Here is an 18,199-nt window from a genome sequence, read left to right on the forward strand (position 1 = left end):
GGGTTCCAGACCAGCCTGAGCAAAAGTGAGACCCTGTCTCTAAAAACATAGCTGGGCATTGTGGCGGGCACCTATAATCCCGGCTACTCAGGAGGCTGAGGCAAGAGAATCCCTTGAGTCCAAAAGTCTGAGGTTGCTGTGAGCTATGATGCCATAGCACTCTACCAAGAGTGACAAAATTAGACTCTGTCTCAAAAAAAACCCCAAACTATTATTAATATAAAAATGCCTTTAATCTATTTCTGTAATATAAACATTAAGTTACATTAAAGATCATCTGAAGAGGACTTTGATACGCAGTATTATCATAAAAAAGAAACACAATTAAAGACCAAATTTAATTTAATGATATACATCAGTGCATTTTTGCCAACAAAAAAAAAAGAAAATGTATTTAGATAACTATATATATATCCAAATATATAATCAGTCAAGTTTTTGAAATGTGTTCCCTAAAAGTTCTTAGTAATAAGAAGAGTATCACTGACCTTTAAATAAATAATACATTTTCTAAAATTTGAATATCTAAATTAACTCAGCACCAGTAATGTACTGAAAAGAAGAAACCAGCATGACCATATTGTATACATGATGCTCTATGGTAAAGAGCTGTAAGGTGTTATATTCACAGAATATGGTAATATTTTAAAATCCTTTCTAATTATGAGAACCACAGTGGTTCTCAACAATGGTTGGTGGTTATGCTTAACATATCATGATATTAAAACAATAACAGAAACTATAGGACCTGGGGTGATTATGGTATAGAAACTCCATTTGACATTAAGGAAGTACTTACTGTGTGTCTCCTTTGGCATTTGCCCTAATTTTTCTACAAATTCAAAAGTTATATTTAGTAGATCGTAAATATTATACATACCACTAATGTAAATTGCCCCTGTTGTTTCTGCTTTTAGTAACACAGAAATAGAAAATTAAACACGAAAATCTATTTCCTTCCATATGTTCAGTGAATCACTCTAAAACACCATGTGAGATTTTCCACAAAAGCAGTGTTCTAGTTCTGTCTAAACTTAGAAAATAGCCAGGCAACTGTAATCCCAGCACTTTGGGAGGCCAAGGTGAGCGTTGAGACCAGCCTGGGCAACATACAAAGACTACTCTTTACAAAAAAATTAAAAATTAGCCAGACATGGTGGTACCTTCCTATAATTATAGATACTTGGGAGGTTGAGATGTGAGGATCTCTTGAACCTTAAGAGTTGGAGGCTGCAGTGAGCTACGATCACACCACTGCTCTCCAGCCTGGAAAATGGAGAGAGACACTGTCTCAAAATAAATAAATTAATAACCCTTACTACCAAAAAAATGATTGAAATATTAAATCTGTCTAATTCCAAGATTTCCAAATCATTCATTAAATCTAATCTCTCTTCTCTACTTTCCAGACACAAAAAAACAGAATTACATTAGCTTATAACTCTCATTAGAAATCTAGTTTAAAGTGCACTAACATTTAGAAATATATCCTACAGAAGTGCCATCATAAAAATCACCCCTAAATTTGCCTAGGTCATACATGAAGGTCATACACGAAGAGCAGTGGATCATTTTTAATGGCATCGATAAACTATTCTCATCTGTATTTTTGCAAGCTTCTACACACAATAATTTTGAACACTTTAAATGTGCCATCATATACGGTACAATCAGTGGTATGTAGAAAAATGCTATTTGCGGGATGAAGTATCATAATGCATGTAGCTTACTTTGCAATAATTTAGTAGAGAAAACACACATATAGGTAGAGTAATATACCGAATATGGAAAAATGTTTAAGAGTTGCTGGATCTTGATGGCATGAATATGAAGGTTCATTTGTACCAGCCTTTCAACTTTAATATTTTTAAAGTTTAGGGTTTTAAAAATATTTTAAAATAGGATTTTTTTATACTTCATCAGTTTATCCTTAAAAGTGTCAGAATAATTCTTACTTTTAAAATATATGAAGTCAAAAAACACACGTAGAGCCAAGACTCTTCCTTTTTGTAGGAATTCCTTTTCATAGTTTATCAGGTGTTCCACATTTTCAATTTTCTTCACATTACGTACTAAGGTTTTTCATCTGACCTGGCTATGAATAATTAATACTACTAATTAAACAAACTCAAGAAAATATTCATTCAAGAAAATCATTTAGGTCTTTAGACAGTATACTTTCCTTTCACTCTCTGCATTATCTAGACTTTCCCCAACTTCCCTGTTCCTAGACACTAGCCCCATTCACTTAACCTCTCAAAAATAATCAGAGAGGAAGGCCTAACGTACTTAACACTTACTTCAAACCCTGTGGACACTCATATTTTATAAGAAAGATTTTTTTGATGTGGCAAGTAAAGCAAACATGTGTGTCTCATAGAAAATAATGAACTAGTGAGCTTTTTGTTTTTTGGGGGGTGAGTGGGTAATGAAGAGCTTTAGAAACTCAGAGACTCAGAAAAACTAAAAGAGCTTTTTACATTTAATTATAACATCTTCTCATTCTCCTTTCCAGATTTTCAGAACACATACAAAAGTCAGTAAAAAGCACCAGTGCATACACGTGTGCCACCTGCCTCTAAAATTATCCTGTTTCCCTATCTGCAGTGTTGCAATTGCTTATTAAAGCAAAGTGACTGAATTTTTCTATTCACTGTGACTTTTGTTAGATAATAATGACCATTTTTCTAGGCATATTTTAACTTCTGCAATAAATTTACCATCAGGAATTTTTTTTAAATGAGCTTCATAAGAATGTAACTTTATCCAATGCTTTTTAAAAATACTCAGTACTTTCATGACATGAAAATCCTCTCAAAACGTATGCTATTAAAATGTTTAAATTTGAAAGACATCTGCTATGTCAAATTATTTGGGAGCTTGTGGTTTTCTGTACATCGTTTGAGGTAGTGTAGGAAATAATTCACTTATCATTCTCAGGCTTCACAAGGAAATAGCCCTAAAAACAAATGTATGTGGTAGTTCACTACCACCACAGAGAATCAATAGCCATCTATTTAATTTGCTAAGACAATGTAAATTAGTAACTTCCAGCCAGATGTGTGATATACACATCAAACAAACTGCAACCTGTTCATTATGAAAATCCTGTCAACACACACAGAGCCACTTGATGACATTTCATCTAAAGCAGTTTCCACATTTGCAGCTATAAAAATTGTCCTAAGAATTTTTATACAAGGAATTGAGGCTGAAACTCATAAAAGAGTAATCAATTTCAGCTTTTCATCTTGCTTGCCTATGTACACATGCTTCTGTGTATTTATTTCTATTTTCATTTTGAGGTATAAAATGTTCCCCCAAAATGTATGCCATGCTATTTTTGATCCTATAAATCACTTATTTATCCTCATTACATCTTTTCTAATCTCATGGACGGTTGACTGCTTAATTCTGAAGCTCTAAAGAAGTGTGAAAAGTGAGGAATGACAGAATCAACAGAAGAAAAAAACACACTTTTCTACTGGAAGACAAAACAGAATGCTACGTATTTCAAAATGACTCCAAATATAAATTAAGTTTACCCATAGGGAGGTCTAACTTGCATTCAGATCATTTATGTGGGTCTGTATGACTACATACCCTGCTGTTTGATAAAAAAAAAGAGAAAAAAAGAAAAAAAAAAAACGATTACTAACCACAGGCACCCACCAGAGAACAGAGTGTATGTATAATGCTTGTAATGTCTCAGACATACAAAATGCCTTCTTTAAAAATGTCCTTTTTCTTTCCATGGTAAGCAGACATAATTTTTCACCCTTTAAAACTTCTACTTCACAGAGTGGCTTATTTTATGAATTATGTTTTGCCTTTTTCCGTTTATTTTAATAATACAAAGAATTGCTTTCATAAAATAGGTGGTTTTGTTTCATAATACCCAAAATATTGGGAAATTTTCTGTTCTATATCAAAGTACACAGCCTTCTTGCTACTATCAAAAAAACTAATAATATTGATTTTTAACACGGCTTACTAAAAGAAATTAAAAGATTCTTCTTAATAACTAGCTATTATTATTGAATATTAAATCCTTATCTAAACCAAATTCATTTTCTAAGTCTGTTGTATTAAATTTTCTTATTAAACAAGACACAGAGCAAATAGTCTTATTGTCAAACATATTTCCCACTACTACATTTTTAATTTGGCAATTTAAAAGAAGTAGAATGCATATAGTCCTCATCACCCATAGCACCTGTATAGTCTGATTCCAAACAGCACCCCTTAACCAATTCCTTAATGTCTGAATAGCCTTCTACTAAGTGCCTGGTGTGTCAGCGCTCCCAAAGTAAATAATCCTTGAGGTTCCCTAAAATCACAAGAATTTCAACCTCCTTTAAAAAAAAATAAAAATAAAAAGGCAACTGCACATACAAAGGGGTTCTTCATAAAGGCTTCAACCCTAAGCAATTCGACTTTCACAAACATTATACTGAACTAGGCCACGTGATCAGCTTGCAGGGCCACACTGACAACCAGAAATGATTATTGTTTCTAGAAAGAAGGCGGCTGAAATGCAGGCCGCCGCGCTCGCCCAGTCAGCTGCTCCCGCAGGTGGTGCCCCTCCTCGCCTATGGAAGAGATTACTCCCGGCTGGGAGCCGGCCAAGACTTTGCAGTGTTAGCTCGGGTCCCTTTGCTTTTTGAGAGTTAAAGTCAGACTCTCCTGGTCACTTAAGCCCCCTTTGTGGTTCAGGGGGAAAACCACTCTCTCAGAACTCTCAACTTTGATTGGCGACTCTGGTTAAAATTAAGAACTTCAAACCCCAGATTTGGAAAAGTGAAACAGATGTCCTGTTTGTTAACCATAAATGCCTCCGTACATTGGATCCCTTTCCCTCTTTTTCTTTCTGCTGCATTAAGTTTTATTTAATGCAGAGTTTGCTTAAAAGGTTAAGAAAGAAGAAAGCAAATATGGACTGTGATGGAAAAAACTCCTAAATCTTTCTCTAGAATACAAGGAAGAAAGCCTCTTCAGAAAGATAAAAGTGCTCAACCCGCCTCCTCCCAGGGAAGCCAATACTCCGGGGCCAAACCGACACTTCTGTGGACCTCAGCCTCGCTTACCCTGGGTTCCTGCCACCCGCACCCTCGTAGTAACCAAGTTCACTGGAGTGGGTGAAGGGGTCCCCGCTTGCACTCACGTGAGGACATAGTTGACACTGACGATGCAGTGTGGCCTGGAAGAGCGGCTATTGTGCACGATGGTCGCGTAGCTCTGCACCCAGACCCAGCCGCCATGTTTCGCCAGGAACCTGTAGTATTTGGTGGTCACCTGCCCCTTCACCAGCACTGATGGAGAGACAGAGGCAAATGGTAGGGAACCCGCCTAGACTGGTTCTAAATGCAACCCCCGGCGGTGAAAGTCAGGGCCTCCTGTGGGCCCCTAAGACCTGCCATGCTGGAGGGAGACACAGCAGGCAAATTTCCAAATGAACTTGCTCCGAGTCCTCTGATCCCTCTTATAGGGATGATAACAAGGTGGTCCCCCACCATTTGCAAAGGGAGCAACACTCATAGTGGAAGGTTTGCCCCCAGATTCCCTTTTCTAACCACAGAAGGAAGGGTCTGGACAGCAGAACTCTGAGACTCACAGTCTCTGTCCAGGGAAATTAAGCTCAAAGCAAAGCTGTATCAAAAGTCCAGGGAGTCAATGCTCTTGAGCCAAGTTGACTAGCCTTGGCTTTGTTCACAGCTTCAGTGAGGTTCAAAGGTGGGGGGAAATATCAATAGGTGAATAAGACACCTCCTGAGGGGATTCTGACCAGAAACTCCCCCTTCACCTGTGTTATCGGTCCTCCACTAACACAATGTCAGAGAAACCTGATGGGGCCCCGTGTCCTAGCAGCCCACATCACACCAGAACTCTAGGAGGGCTCCCACCTGTCCCTTGCCGTGGACTGAAATCCCACCCCCACCCCTGAACCAGGCAGGCTGGTGTCTTACACAGGTGGTGAGCGCAGCGCAAATGGAAGGTGTCACAGCCATGGACGTGGTGATACAGAGTCTTCTCGATCAGGTCCTGAGGTTCGTACCCGGTCAGCTCTGCCACCCTGAGGAAAGCAATCCCCTCGGATAAGTGCAGGCCAGGGTGCAGGAGCGTCCCCTACCTACGACAGACGGCTCAGACCTGAGTGCCCTTCCCGAGCAGTCAATGCTCATCTGCAAAATGGGCCCATATGGAATCAACAGAAAGCTGAAGTCACTAAGCAGGGCCGCTGTCATGCTGGGGGCAGCTGTGCCCGCCCCGCCCACCCACCTGGAGTCCAGAAAGATGAGCTTCATGTCCAGGCTGGCGCGGAACATGAACATGTTGCTGTGCAGCTTGATCTCCGTGACCGCGCTGGGAGGGAGGGAGTGCCCCACAGCCACCAGGCCTACGTTCTGGTAGCAGCCGTCGAAGGGGGACATGTCCAGGCTGTACTGGCGGATCTTCAGGTAGCCGCTGCAGTGGATGACCTGCGGCAGCGGGGATGGGGTGAGAATTCCACCACAGTCGGAAAGGACCCCCCCACCCAGGAGGGAAGGGAATGAAACTTGGGGAGACTCCGGTCAGCCACAGGACGATGTGAGGGCACGCCTTTGCATTAAGGCGTCCGAAGTTATTGGTGCTCCAAGGTGTCTCAAGACAGCACACCCCACACAGAATTCATCTAGGAGCTTGTAAAACTGCGGATGCGGGTCCCACCAGCTCTAAGGCATAGGAATGGCTGGGGCCCTAGAACCTGCTTTCTAGCAGTGTTTCAATAGCATTCAACCTGAGACCTGCCGCTTTGCGCTAACGCTCTGCTACTTAACCTCTCCCAAGGTCAAAATCCGACGCTATGACCAAACGCTACAAATTCACCAAAGTTATTTTGCCACTTGGGAGACCGCTGACCCCTATGGCCCGTCTCTAGTGGCACAGGTGAAGAGCCTCCGCGCCCGGCACAGTATCTGGACCGGTCAGACTTTAGCCTAAGCGTTCCCAGGTGTTCACGAGGTTCAGCGACCCACGCGAAGCGCGCGGAGGGCGCCCTAGGGGCGGTCCCAGCCGCGCCATCGTCCCTCCCAGGCCTCTCTCGCCTGTGTCTGACCCCCTGCGACGACCCCCAGCTTCAGTCTTTCAGCTCAGTCACGCACCTTGTAGCCGCCACAGGTGAGGCCGGCGTTCCTCTTAGCCAGCACGCACTTCATCCTCAGGAAGAAGGAGCGCTCGATCTCGTACTCTGGGAGAGAGGAGCGGAGGGAGGCTCAGGGCGTGCGCCGGTCCCTGCCGCGACTACGGGGACATTACCACAAGAGGCCTCCAAGGCCTGAGCGCGGCGGGCGGGTCTGCCTTACCCTGCACGAAGTGGGAGTGGTAGGGTTGATGCGCCGTGAGCACCGCCGTCATCTCGTCATGGTCAGCTGGGTGGATGTATTCGTAAATGCTGTTTCCCGTCAGTTCTACCTGTAAAGAGGAGGAGATCACCATCCCCGCCGTGTAAAGAGGCTCAAGGATTGGGCCCTCGGATCTGTCTACAGGACCAGGAGGACATAAGCCAGAGTTACGGAATTGCCCAGAGTTCCAACTCTGCCACCTGCTACCTACTGCAGTCTATATAAAGCCTTGGGTTCTTTACCTAGGAATAATAATAATAATAACAACAATAATAGCAGTAATAATGAGTAGTAGTAGCAGCAGCAGCTCCCTGGTAACGTCCTAGTAAAGACGTCATGGAATAAGTGTGCAACCTCCTTGCACTGTGTCTGGTTTTTGGTAGAGACTAAAAAAAGTGGTCACTATTTGGGCCTGGGGTGGAAGCTGAAAGTTCAAAAAAAGTTGAGGAATAGGAAAATACAGATCTGTTTAAAGAATCCTCTGGCTGTGAGGTTTCTAGCTCCACAAATGCAAATATAGGGGTTTGGAGAAACCCACCCCTCCCCCAGCTCTGGCTGCAAACACCACAGCCTGGAATGTGAACCACTCACCTACCTGAGAAAGACCCAGGTGCACGGAGGCTGTCTCCGAGATGTACATGATCTTCCCATCTGGGGCCACCACAAAGATAAAGCCATCCAGGGTCTGGGGAAGCAGAAATAGAGTGAATGGAGAGCCCGCTGGGCCATCTGGAGAAATGGGAGGGGGGAGGACAGAAGTTAGAGACATTCAGCCAGAAAGGTAGGGAGATGGAGTGGACATGGGCTGGCAGGGGAAAAGGGCATAAAAACCCAGCCATGTGAGTCCCCTCTTTTGTTCACTCTAAACTTGTAAGCATGTAGGGCATGCAGCCCAGTGGGGAAATTCACAAGAAGTGGTGGATAAAGCCAATGCCTTCCAAGACTCAGGAACCACCAAAAACGAACAAAAGGAAACACCTGAAACACACAGACTCACACACAAGTTCTGGAGAAAATCACAGCCTCCAATAAGAAATCGGTTAGGCTGGGCTGAAAGACCCAGAGTCTCCCATGTCAGTCTGGAAGTACTCCACATTCGTGTGCAGTAACAAAAAGAGTAACAGCAGGGTTTGGGAAAGCTCTCATGCAGTCGGCACTGGTCGAGTGGGAAGGGCTGGGAGTCTAAAGTTTGTAGACAAAATGAAGCAGGCCAGTGACTCTGAAAAGAGTTCAGGAGAGAGGGATTTAGGAGATGAGAGGCTTTACAAGCAGCAAGTCCACAGAGGAGTGCTGTAGTACATATGTGTACATGTGTTTAAGTCTGACATGTCAGACTGACAGGCTCTCCATGAGGGAAAGTCTAAGACTGTCACTGTCTCTCTATCTCTATGAAAGGCCTCAGTTCAGGCAAGATGAGTCAGACCTTGTTCTGAAGGAGTAAGGGGCAAGTGACCGAGATAGATATAATGACACACAACTGAATAGGCACTGCTGAATAGATGAGGCTGAGCAACCAGAGGCCTGAGGTGGAATCAAAGAGGCCTTATTGGCTGGGTACAGGCAGTTGCTGGCTCAGTGTCCCCTGCCTGTAATCCTAGCTTTTGGGAAGGCCTGGAGGGGAGTCACTTGAAGTCAGAAGTGTGAGACCAGTCTGAGCAAGAGTTAGATCCCATCTCTACTAAAAGTAGAGAAAATTTGCTGAGCATGGTGGTACATGCCTATAGTCCCAGCTTCTTGGGAGGCTGAGGCAGGAGGATTGCTTGAGCCCAGGAGTTTGAGGTTGTGGTAAACTATGATGACATCCTTCTAGCCAGGGTGACAAAACAAAACTCTGTCCAAATAATGCTGTATGCTTAGAGGAACTGCTGTTTGAATGGAAGCTTTAATAGGAAACCTGGACTGGAGATGGAAGAACGAGCCACTTATTCTAGGCAGAAGGATGGTGTGGCAAAGGCAGAGACTGAGGAGAGGACAGATCTACTGTGTTCTGAGATGATGAGCCTGATGTACAAGAGATGGAGCTAAGGAACAACACCCACAATGGATTTTCTGAGTCTGGAATGTCAATCTGAGGAATCTGGAATGGCTCCTGTAGGCATTAGGGTTACAACAGTGGCTCTTAAGCAGGAGAATAACACTCTTAGATGTGTTTTGTTTTGTCTTTTTTTTTTTTTTTTCCTGGTAGGTAGACTACAGACAGTGACCTCCAGGAAGAAGGCGTGGGGATGAGAAGATAAGAGAGGGTAACTTCAGGGTCAAGCCTGAAACTAGATGTCACTGGTGGATAGAAAAGTGGGAAGAGTCTAAGGTAAAGATGGTTCTGGCCTGGGCTGCATACTAATGGGTAACAAAGACAAAAATGGAGGTTGACCTCAAGGTTTCAGGGAGGGTGTTGGGCAAATGGTGACATAATTAACCAAGAATGAAAATTCAGGAAAGCACACTGAGAGTTTTGTATGAGTGAAAATGTGGAGGAAGTTGATAATGCATTCTTGTTTTAGAGATACTAAACTTTGGTTGCATGCATATTCCCCTCATATGCCTACAATTGGCAATAGGAAATAAAGGACTGCAGCTCAAAAGGTGAATCTACATTGGAGAAACTAGCTGGGGTCACCACTAGTGATGGCCAAGATCACCCAGGAGGCCTTGAAGCTGTGAGAAGAGAAACAGAGCTAGAAACTTGGGGAAATAACGGTCTTTTTAGACCACCCAAGAGATGGGAAAATCAAAAAGGAACAGGCAGAGAGGGAGAAGAATCTGGGAAATAATGTGACTTTAGAAACTGAGAAAGGGGAAGAGCATCAAGTTATCAGTATCACCTCTCTCAGCTCTTTGCCCAAATGTCACCTTAGTGAGGGCCTCTCCACTAGTTCTCCTTTCCCTTCTTATTTTTCTCCAGACACCAGTATCACCTGATAGACTATGTGGCGCTCGAGTCTAAGGCTGTTCTCCTTAGAATCTAAACTCTATAAGGGCAAGGATTCCTGGCTGGCTGGCAATTGACCCGCCTATATTTGTGGAATGGATCAGCTCAGAAGAGATAAGCATCTAATTCAGGCTGTCAGAATGTGGTAGGGCCTGTGTGGAGCACCACTGGTGGGAGAAATACTAGGCTGCAGGGATGAGAGAGTGAATGCAGAGGGAAGTAAGCTATTGACATTGCGATCTAACTCCGGCCAAAAACTGGGTGAAGAAGAAAGAGACTGGGCAAGAGATAGAAGGGGTGAGAGAGAGTTTGAGTTTTGTTGTCTTATTTATATTTCTGAATGATTTGGTTTGGAATAGGAAAAGATTAGAAGATTCTCAGAAAAGAAAGGTAACACTTTTCTAGAGAAATTCAGAGGTTGGGGCCAGGTCAGTGAAGGAATGCTGGCCCAAACCCTTACTTTGCTCTGTGAAACTAAAATCTTTTTGGTGTCTGGAAGGGAGAGAGTGTCAGGGTAGTGGTGGGACAGGAGCTCCTGCCAAGAGATGCCATTCGTGCCAACCCTGGGGTGGGTGGTGGTGAGAACCAGCTTAGATTCCTCTGATGCTGCTTAGGTTCCAGGCTCCCACACTAGGAGCTCCCAGAGAACTTGAATAAATAATAGAATTCCGGGTGGGGGACAAGTGTCAAACTTAAAAATGCCACCGGGAGTTTTGCAATTTAAAATATTTGTTCTGTGGCTTAAGCGGGGCAACGGGCAATTTAAAACGGTGAGTACTACAAACAGCAAGTTAATGGGCGCCTCACATAGGTCAAACTTATTACCCAGGGGTGTGTACGTGCGTACCCAGGGGTCTGTACACGCCTGGGCTTAGAGCTCCGGGGAGCGAGGAGGGAACCCACACTGTAGAGAGATGAAAGGAGTTGCAGACACAGCTGGGTCCGGAATGTGTGGTCTTAAAGAACTGACTGCCATTTCTACCAGATTCTTGTTATCCCCTTTGTAAATCCTTCATTCAGGATAGCTCTGTGGCCTGACCATGAGCATTCTAGTCCCCCCCCCCCACCATGGGGACAAATGGCGCCCCCCTCCCCTGGTCCAGCAGCCCTGTTAGGGCCTTGCAGGGCCACCTTCCGAACGCCACGTGTCGTGTTGGTTGTCACCTAGCCGCCCTCTTGTCTTCTTGAGGCTGTCGTCTGCACCCAGGGAAGTGAAGAGTTAAAGGTTTAACTTTGTAGGAGCCATTGGGCTGTGAGGTGACTAGGTCCAGGCTGGATCCCACACACCCCCTTCCTTTTTTTCCTTTTTTTTTTTTTTTTAGAAACTGGAAGCCCTATGCAGAGCCAGACACCCAGGCCCTCCGCCGCCGGGAAACAGCGCCTGTACCTGGAGCAAATGGGAGCCCAGTTCTCTGCCAACGTTGTCCAGGGGGCTGGTCCTACTCGAGTGGCCCCAAGCCTCTCCGAGCCCTGTGGAGACACAGAGACGTCCTTTAGCTACGGAACCCCGACCCAGCTGGCGACGAGCTACTAGTCCCGCAACTGTGCCCCGCGCACGCCTGCGTGAGCGCGGACTCCCGATTTCCGGGCGCCCCCTGCCTGCCCCCACCCTTTCCCACCCGCCGACCCTGACGGTGCGGAGGGGACAGTGCGGAGTCAGCCCCGCCCTCTCTGCCCCCGCCAAGGTTAAACTCCCTCCCCCGGAGCCAACTGGGTTTCTCCGGGAAGTCTGCGCCCCCGCAGGATCTCAGGGAGAAGCTCCCAACACCACGACCCAGCGAGGACTCTTGGGTAGATCCTAGCGTGTTTATGAGATGAGAGACACTTTCCTTCCCTCCCCAAGTTTTCCTTAGGATCCTTTTCCCGAGTCCCGGCTGGTCCGCACACCCAGCGAACGCTCAGAGCCGCTGCCCGCCGGGAGCCACCCGGGAAGACCCGCCCGGTCCCACCGGTTCCCGGCGGGCTTCCTGATTGGCTGCCGGCCTTCCAGCCGTTCTCCTCCCTTTGGCTTTTGACTTTAATCCTCTTCGGAAAAATGTTAGCTGGAGGAGGATTTCCAGCCCGAAGCTTAAGCATCCCTGCGCCACCCTCCTTCCTTCCTTTCCCCTCCTAAGCCCCCGCCTTACACACACCTTGTCCCTCCTTCTCCCCCAAAAAGAACTGCACAGGCTTTTCTGAACTCAGTTACTTTGAGGTGCTAACAACTTCGTAGCAATATATTCGTTCCCTTCTGGACGTAATCATTCGACTTTTCTGCTTCCAGATACCGTTTTCTATTAACAAAGACAGTCTTTTCCCTCCTTAATGTTGCCACGGCAAGATGTTTTGAGGCTGTGCCACAGACCACTTCCCCTAGGATACCTAAAACACAAAACGCTCAAGGCCTTGTGGCTGATTGTTTTGAAATTAATATGGCATCTGCTAGAGTACCTGTTTGCAAAAAGAAAATTAAAAAAAAAAAGAATAAACTTGAGGAGATCTATCTTAAACTATTTATAGGTGATACCTTTTAATAGCGCTGCCGCTAGAATTATTTTAACTAGGTAGTTAAATCATGTTATCGTTATATCATTAAACAAAATTTAACATTACCCCTCTCCCTCGAAAATGAGGTGATTTATTGAGTTAAAGGGCAAATCACCATGAAGTGCGAAATGATGAACACACTCGCATCGTACGTACTGTGGGTTTGGGGAAGATCTGTCAGTATAAAACGTGGAGTTGGACTTTTAAAAGGTGTTGGCGAGGAGCTGCTTCCTACGCAAGCGCGTGGAAACCGAAGCGATGAGGAACCCAGAGCCTCCGAGAGCTGGAATCCGGTTTTTCTGGGTGTCTGCACGTCTAAATAAATCTAACGATTTCCCCGCCGCTCTGCAAACACTGATCTCCCCGCCCGCACCCGGGACTCCTCTACCCCCTCGCGCCGGGTCAACCCCTCCTGACTCTTCAGCAGGCCCCAGTTTCCGTCCCCAACGTGACTCCGCTGCCCTGGTCCCTGCGGTCCTTCTGGGAGGGCTCCTGCCGCAGCTACCTGTACACTCCCCTTCGCCTTGTCACCTTTCCTCTGCTCTTCCTGTGTCAGCCAATTTATCCTCCTCTGATTTACGGAAAACTACGAAGTTTTTTTTGTTTGTTTGTTTGTTGTTGTTTCCCAGCTCAGACATAAGCACCCTGAAGGTGTGGCTGGACGGGTTCACTGCAGAGGCTATAGGGGAAAGGGCCCGGCGGGAGAGCCCGGGACGCTGGTGGCGCCCGCCCTTGGGTCTGCGAAAGGCAGAAACGGAAAACGTGGCGGGGGATGGGGGGGAGAGAAGGCCAGGGCATTGGGGCGAGCCCGGAGCGGGCCAAAGCTGAGGGGTGACCCGAAGACACACCTCGGGCAGCTCCCGAAAGGGTGCGAGGCTTGCGTTGGGGGCCAACAAGTATCTTTAAATCTAAAATGTTGAGGGTCTCCCAAAGCTGCCGAAGACGCCCCGGAGCGGCCTTGCAACGCAAAAGCTCTGAAACTCCCCAGGTTGGGCTGGGGTTAAATACTGGTTCCGAACTCAGGGCGTCAGACTTGCTGGTTTGTGGTCTCGGTCGCCGCCTCATTAGTATGCGCCTACGAGGGAAAATGAGGCTTCCCCACAGGTTAATAAACAGCCCGTCCAGGCACAGGTTAACAGGGGCCTCCCTCGCCCTCTCCTGCCCGCCCTGCCCCACTTTTAAGGAACCTTGTGCTTGCACGGAGCATTGCCTTCTCTTCATGTCCCTGGTCGAAATCTCAATCATACGCTGTGTCTGGGTTAATGTTTTGTAAGCAACTGGCTGCGCGCGTCTACCTGTCTGGATCCCAGATCTAACACCAGGTCTGAGCTCGTCCTTCAGGGTGTCGAGGGCACCTCCCTAAACCCTAGTTGAAGGGCTCCCCCCTCCGAAAGTCTCCAAGTGGGCTGGGGACCCCTCTTCCTGGACCCCCTCACCTCCCGTTTTCAGTGACGCTTCGGCACACCCAATTTCAGTTGGCTAGGGGGTAAGCTGAGATTTCGTTTCTGCACTTGACCTACCGCAGAAAATTCGCAAATCCTTTGATTGTCTGTTTAAAATGAGGAGGAAACCGGCTTCCTTTGCGGCGGGATTACAGTGGGAACAAGATCTAAAGATTCTCTTGTAATTCGGTGGGGCCGAGGGAACAGGGTTTTGCAAAGGAGAAAATGAGCTCTGTGAGGGAGGCAATAACTAAATCGGGTTTTAGACAAAAGGATTTTCCTCAGCTAAAGTGGCCGAAGACAAAGGAAAACATAATCTATTTTGGAAGATTTCCAAGATATGCCACATTAACCTTAGCAGATAAATTTTGCTTCTCCCAGGTCCCCCTCTTCCCTTAAAGTCTGGTTTATCATATTTACATAAGTAGCATTAGAAGGGATGTATCTATTATGGATCTAAAGGGCTAGCTCACATTTCATGTGAAAACCCGGGCAAGTTTCACTGTTGCTTTACCCTCAGTGCGCGGTGGAGCCATTTCCATTTAAATACCCCCTGACCCAAGGATTACCTCAATGGACTGACTGCACGGGTTTTGTAATTTCCTGAAAATGAGATTTCGATTTATAAAACAAGAAACCAATTAGTAACCAAATGAGGCGAAGTAGATCCACTAAAATTGACCTAATCCCACAGGCACCATTTAGGCCCGTTCTTGGCGAATGAATGATGAGCCCCAGGCTAGCGTGAGCTCAAAGCATCATCCAGCTGTGTTATTGCAGCCAGCAAAAATAAATTGATCGAGCTTTTCCTTCGGAATGAATTTCATACCCTTGACAAAATATAGATTACAGACCCAGCGTCATCGTCACCGCCTTCACTCAGGCAGGAAGAGAAGGGCGGGAAAAGCTTGCTCTACTGTTCTTTTTCTCTTTCTTTCTTTCGATAAATAAACACTACATCTCAATAGCAATGTGTCCTCTTTGTAGTCCTTCCCGGGAACCTTCATCTCCCGGATAGATTGCGATCTGCCTTTTAAGCAATGTGGGGTGGAGGGCGGAGGAGCTGCTCCAGGACCTAACCACAACTTGGTGATCTTGGTTCCCAGGCCCATCTCCTAAGTCCGGGGGGGCGTGTGTCTGCCACGCATGTGTCTCGCGGGCGGAGGGTGTAGGGGAGGCTGACCCAGGGGAGTAATCTTGAGAACTCGGTGTCTGAGTATCCCGCCGGGCCTGCGCATCCTCGCTAACTGCGCAGCTTCCAGCCCTTCCCCCAGGCCGAGGCACAAAGTGGCCTTAGCATTTAAGCTCCGGATACCTGCGCGGCTGGGGTGTCAGGGAGGAAAAGAAAATAGACCGAGAATAGGTGCTACCATCTGGGCCCAAGCTCCTGAAGCAGTCACTTGCGAGAGGCAGCCTCACACACCAAGGCGCACCCGCCCCATCTTGAGCACTGGTGCCCGCCCTGCCCGGGGACCTCTCTGGCCGCCGGGCGGGTGTGACTGAGCTACCGAGGGCATCTGAGAGCGCGCCTGCGGGGCCTGGCTCCGCATGGCAGCCTGACCCTCCAGTGGGAGCGCCCGGTCCTTCCCTGCCTTCCGCCTGCGGGCCGGAGACACCGCGCCCCGGGAGTTTACTGAGAGTGTAACTCTGGAGTGGAGATCAGTGGTTACAATGTGACCCTCTCTCTCTCCACACTTGTGCTCTGGTTCTAGAATGTGCGCTTCTGGGTCGGGACTGAGCCTTCGGGCCCAGCCGGCTGCGGGCGCCGCGCCCGAGCCCGCAGTGGATGGACAGACGCTGCAGAAATCTGGGGAGAACAGGCATCATCCAAGCCCAGACTAAAGCTGGGGGCGAAAATGCAGGCGGGCTTATCAAGAGCGTCCTGTACCGCAGTTGAAAAAGCGTCTAGCGTTGTCTCATCGGGACCCCAGGCCCTCGAACGCTCCCGGCGTTGGTGATGCCAGCACACTAGAGGCCAAGGCAGGCGCAAATCCCGCTCCGGTTCTACTTAGCACAAGGACCCCTAGTGCCGCACCGAGCCTGCCCTCCCGTGAACTAGACTGGACCTTGACTTTAAGGTTCAGATGGCCGCTTGTCCTCGGGGCAGTGGAGAGGCAGCACCCACACCAGCAGCGCTTCTGCTCTGGGCAGAGCCCTAGCCCGGCCTAGGGAGCCATGAGACTGCGCAGAGGCCAGGAGCTGGGCCTTTGGCTGCAGCCCCCGCGGTCAGAGGATGGAAAATACCCGCGGACCTGGCCGCCCACGGCTTCAGGCGGTGCAGGAGTCGCGTGGGAAACCTCCACATGATAGCTGTCCCCTGGTCAGCCCTTAGCCACCTAAGTTGAGCGAAGCCTCCCTCCCAGGGCTACCTGGGCAAGAGAGTTTTCTCCCCCGTGCACCCTGTTTTACCATTTTCAGAGTAGCAGGCCATTCCTAAATAACTGAGGTTCCCCTCTCTACACAAAATTAAAAAATTTACAGATCAGAGGCTGGCAATGAGTGGTCCACTAAAATCATTAGATGCTAGTGGGGTTCAAACCTCATTTTTCTTGAGAAATACTTGACCTCTCCGAGAAACCCAGCAAGAATCCATGGGCTCCCATTATGTGTCTGTAAAAGCTCAAAGCACCAAAATCCCCCAGAACTGAAAAAACGATTCCTCTAAAACTCAGGAACAATTCCTCTAAAACTCAGGTTTGTCCTCTTGTAGCCCAGTTTTAGCTTCAGGTAGGCAATTGCACCCCACTTGAAAGCATCCACCACAGCTTATGATACCTGCTTTCCGTTGTTTGTTGTTACTATTTTTATTAGTGATCCCTCTCTTTAAAGAAAAGAGTATTCTTTTTCATTGATCTGATCTACAATTTCTAGCACATAAATCTACCTTGCAAATGCTCTGCACGGAGTTTAGTTCTGCACTCCACATTTTAAGTCAACATCAAAACTGGAATTAAACAGAGAAACACAGCGTGGAGCATAAACTGCGCTTAAAGGCTTTTAAATGAGAAAAACTTCTGTAAGAAAATAAACATGGAAACCTAATGCTCAATCATTTCCCCAAGAAGCAAGAAAAACAGCCTTAAATCACCGACCCACGTGGGAAATGGGGCCTCTTTTTCTCTTTCAGTCCTTGGCCTCAAAAAATATATAACACCATGAAGGATTTCAATCTTAAGGTGAATGTTATAGAAATGGTCTGTGGAGCTGTGTTTAATCATCTTTTTCCTTTGTAGAGACTCTCCTTCCTGAGCAGTTACTAATTTCTACTCTGTGATTACTTTTATATTCCCAGGACATCTTTACAATGAAATGATAGTGTGATGTTACTAAGATTCTGAATAGCTGCAGATTGAAAACATGCCTTGATCCTTTCAGAGTTTATTCTGCAAGCCACTACATCCCCTAGCTAAAACTGCATCACAATTGGATAATAAATATATATTTCATTTTAGTTGAATTTGTCCCATTATGCACACAGTCATATAATCTCTTTTTTTATCTTGTCTTTCTGACTTTGATAGACTAAAGATTTACACCTTTCTCTATGCTTCACTTTTTTCTTTGTAAGGATAATGAGAATAGAATAGGTTACCAATAGGAAAATATAAAGTTTTAATGATTGTACAGAGATCTTCTCTGAGTTTCTTTTTTCCTATGAGATCTCCAATTTAATGATCTATTATTAATTATTCTAGTATCCATATCTCCTTACTCTATATTCTCTCTCTCTCATTTTCTCCTCTTTGTCTTCCTCTCCTCCATCCCCTCTCATTTTTACCTCAACAGTTCAATTTTATCAATTTAGGTAAATAAAAGCTGAAACTTGCCCCCAGACAGGAAACTACTAGGCCTGAGGAGAAAGAAAAAAAAGGTATTCAGCACATGAAGGGAGGGGGATGACCTGTATTTTAAGTTTTTTT

At 46.3% G+C, this 18,199-nt stretch overlaps 1 protein-coding gene across 1 annotated transcript in view; it reads right to left on the reverse strand.

Moving 5' to 3' along the window:
* Positions 1–18,199, reverse strand: part of SIM1 (SIM bHLH transcription factor 1) — a 94,795-nt gene that overhangs the window by 72,794 nt on the left and 3,802 nt on the right. Inside the window, exons 2-8 of the mRNA XM_053591389.1 lie at positions 11,699–11,781; positions 7,978–8,067; positions 7,344–7,452; positions 7,143–7,228; positions 6,280–6,479; positions 5,967–6,073; positions 5,165–5,312 (exon numbers count right to left, since the gene is read on the reverse strand). Coding sequence (XP_053447364.1) covers positions 5,165–5,312; positions 5,967–6,073; positions 6,280–6,479; positions 7,143–7,228; positions 7,344–7,452; positions 7,978–8,067; positions 11,699–11,781 — 823 coding nt within the window. The remainder of the gene's footprint in view (positions 1–5,164; positions 5,313–5,966; positions 6,074–6,279; positions 6,480–7,142; positions 7,229–7,343; positions 7,453–7,977; positions 8,068–11,698; positions 11,782–18,199) is intronic.

This window comes from Nycticebus coucang, chromosome 5 (assembly GCF_027406575.1).
Source record: "Nycticebus coucang isolate mNycCou1 chromosome 5, mNycCou1.pri, whole genome shotgun sequence".
Lineage (NCBI taxonomy): Eukaryota > Metazoa > Chordata > Mammalia > Primates > Lorisidae > Nycticebus > Nycticebus coucang.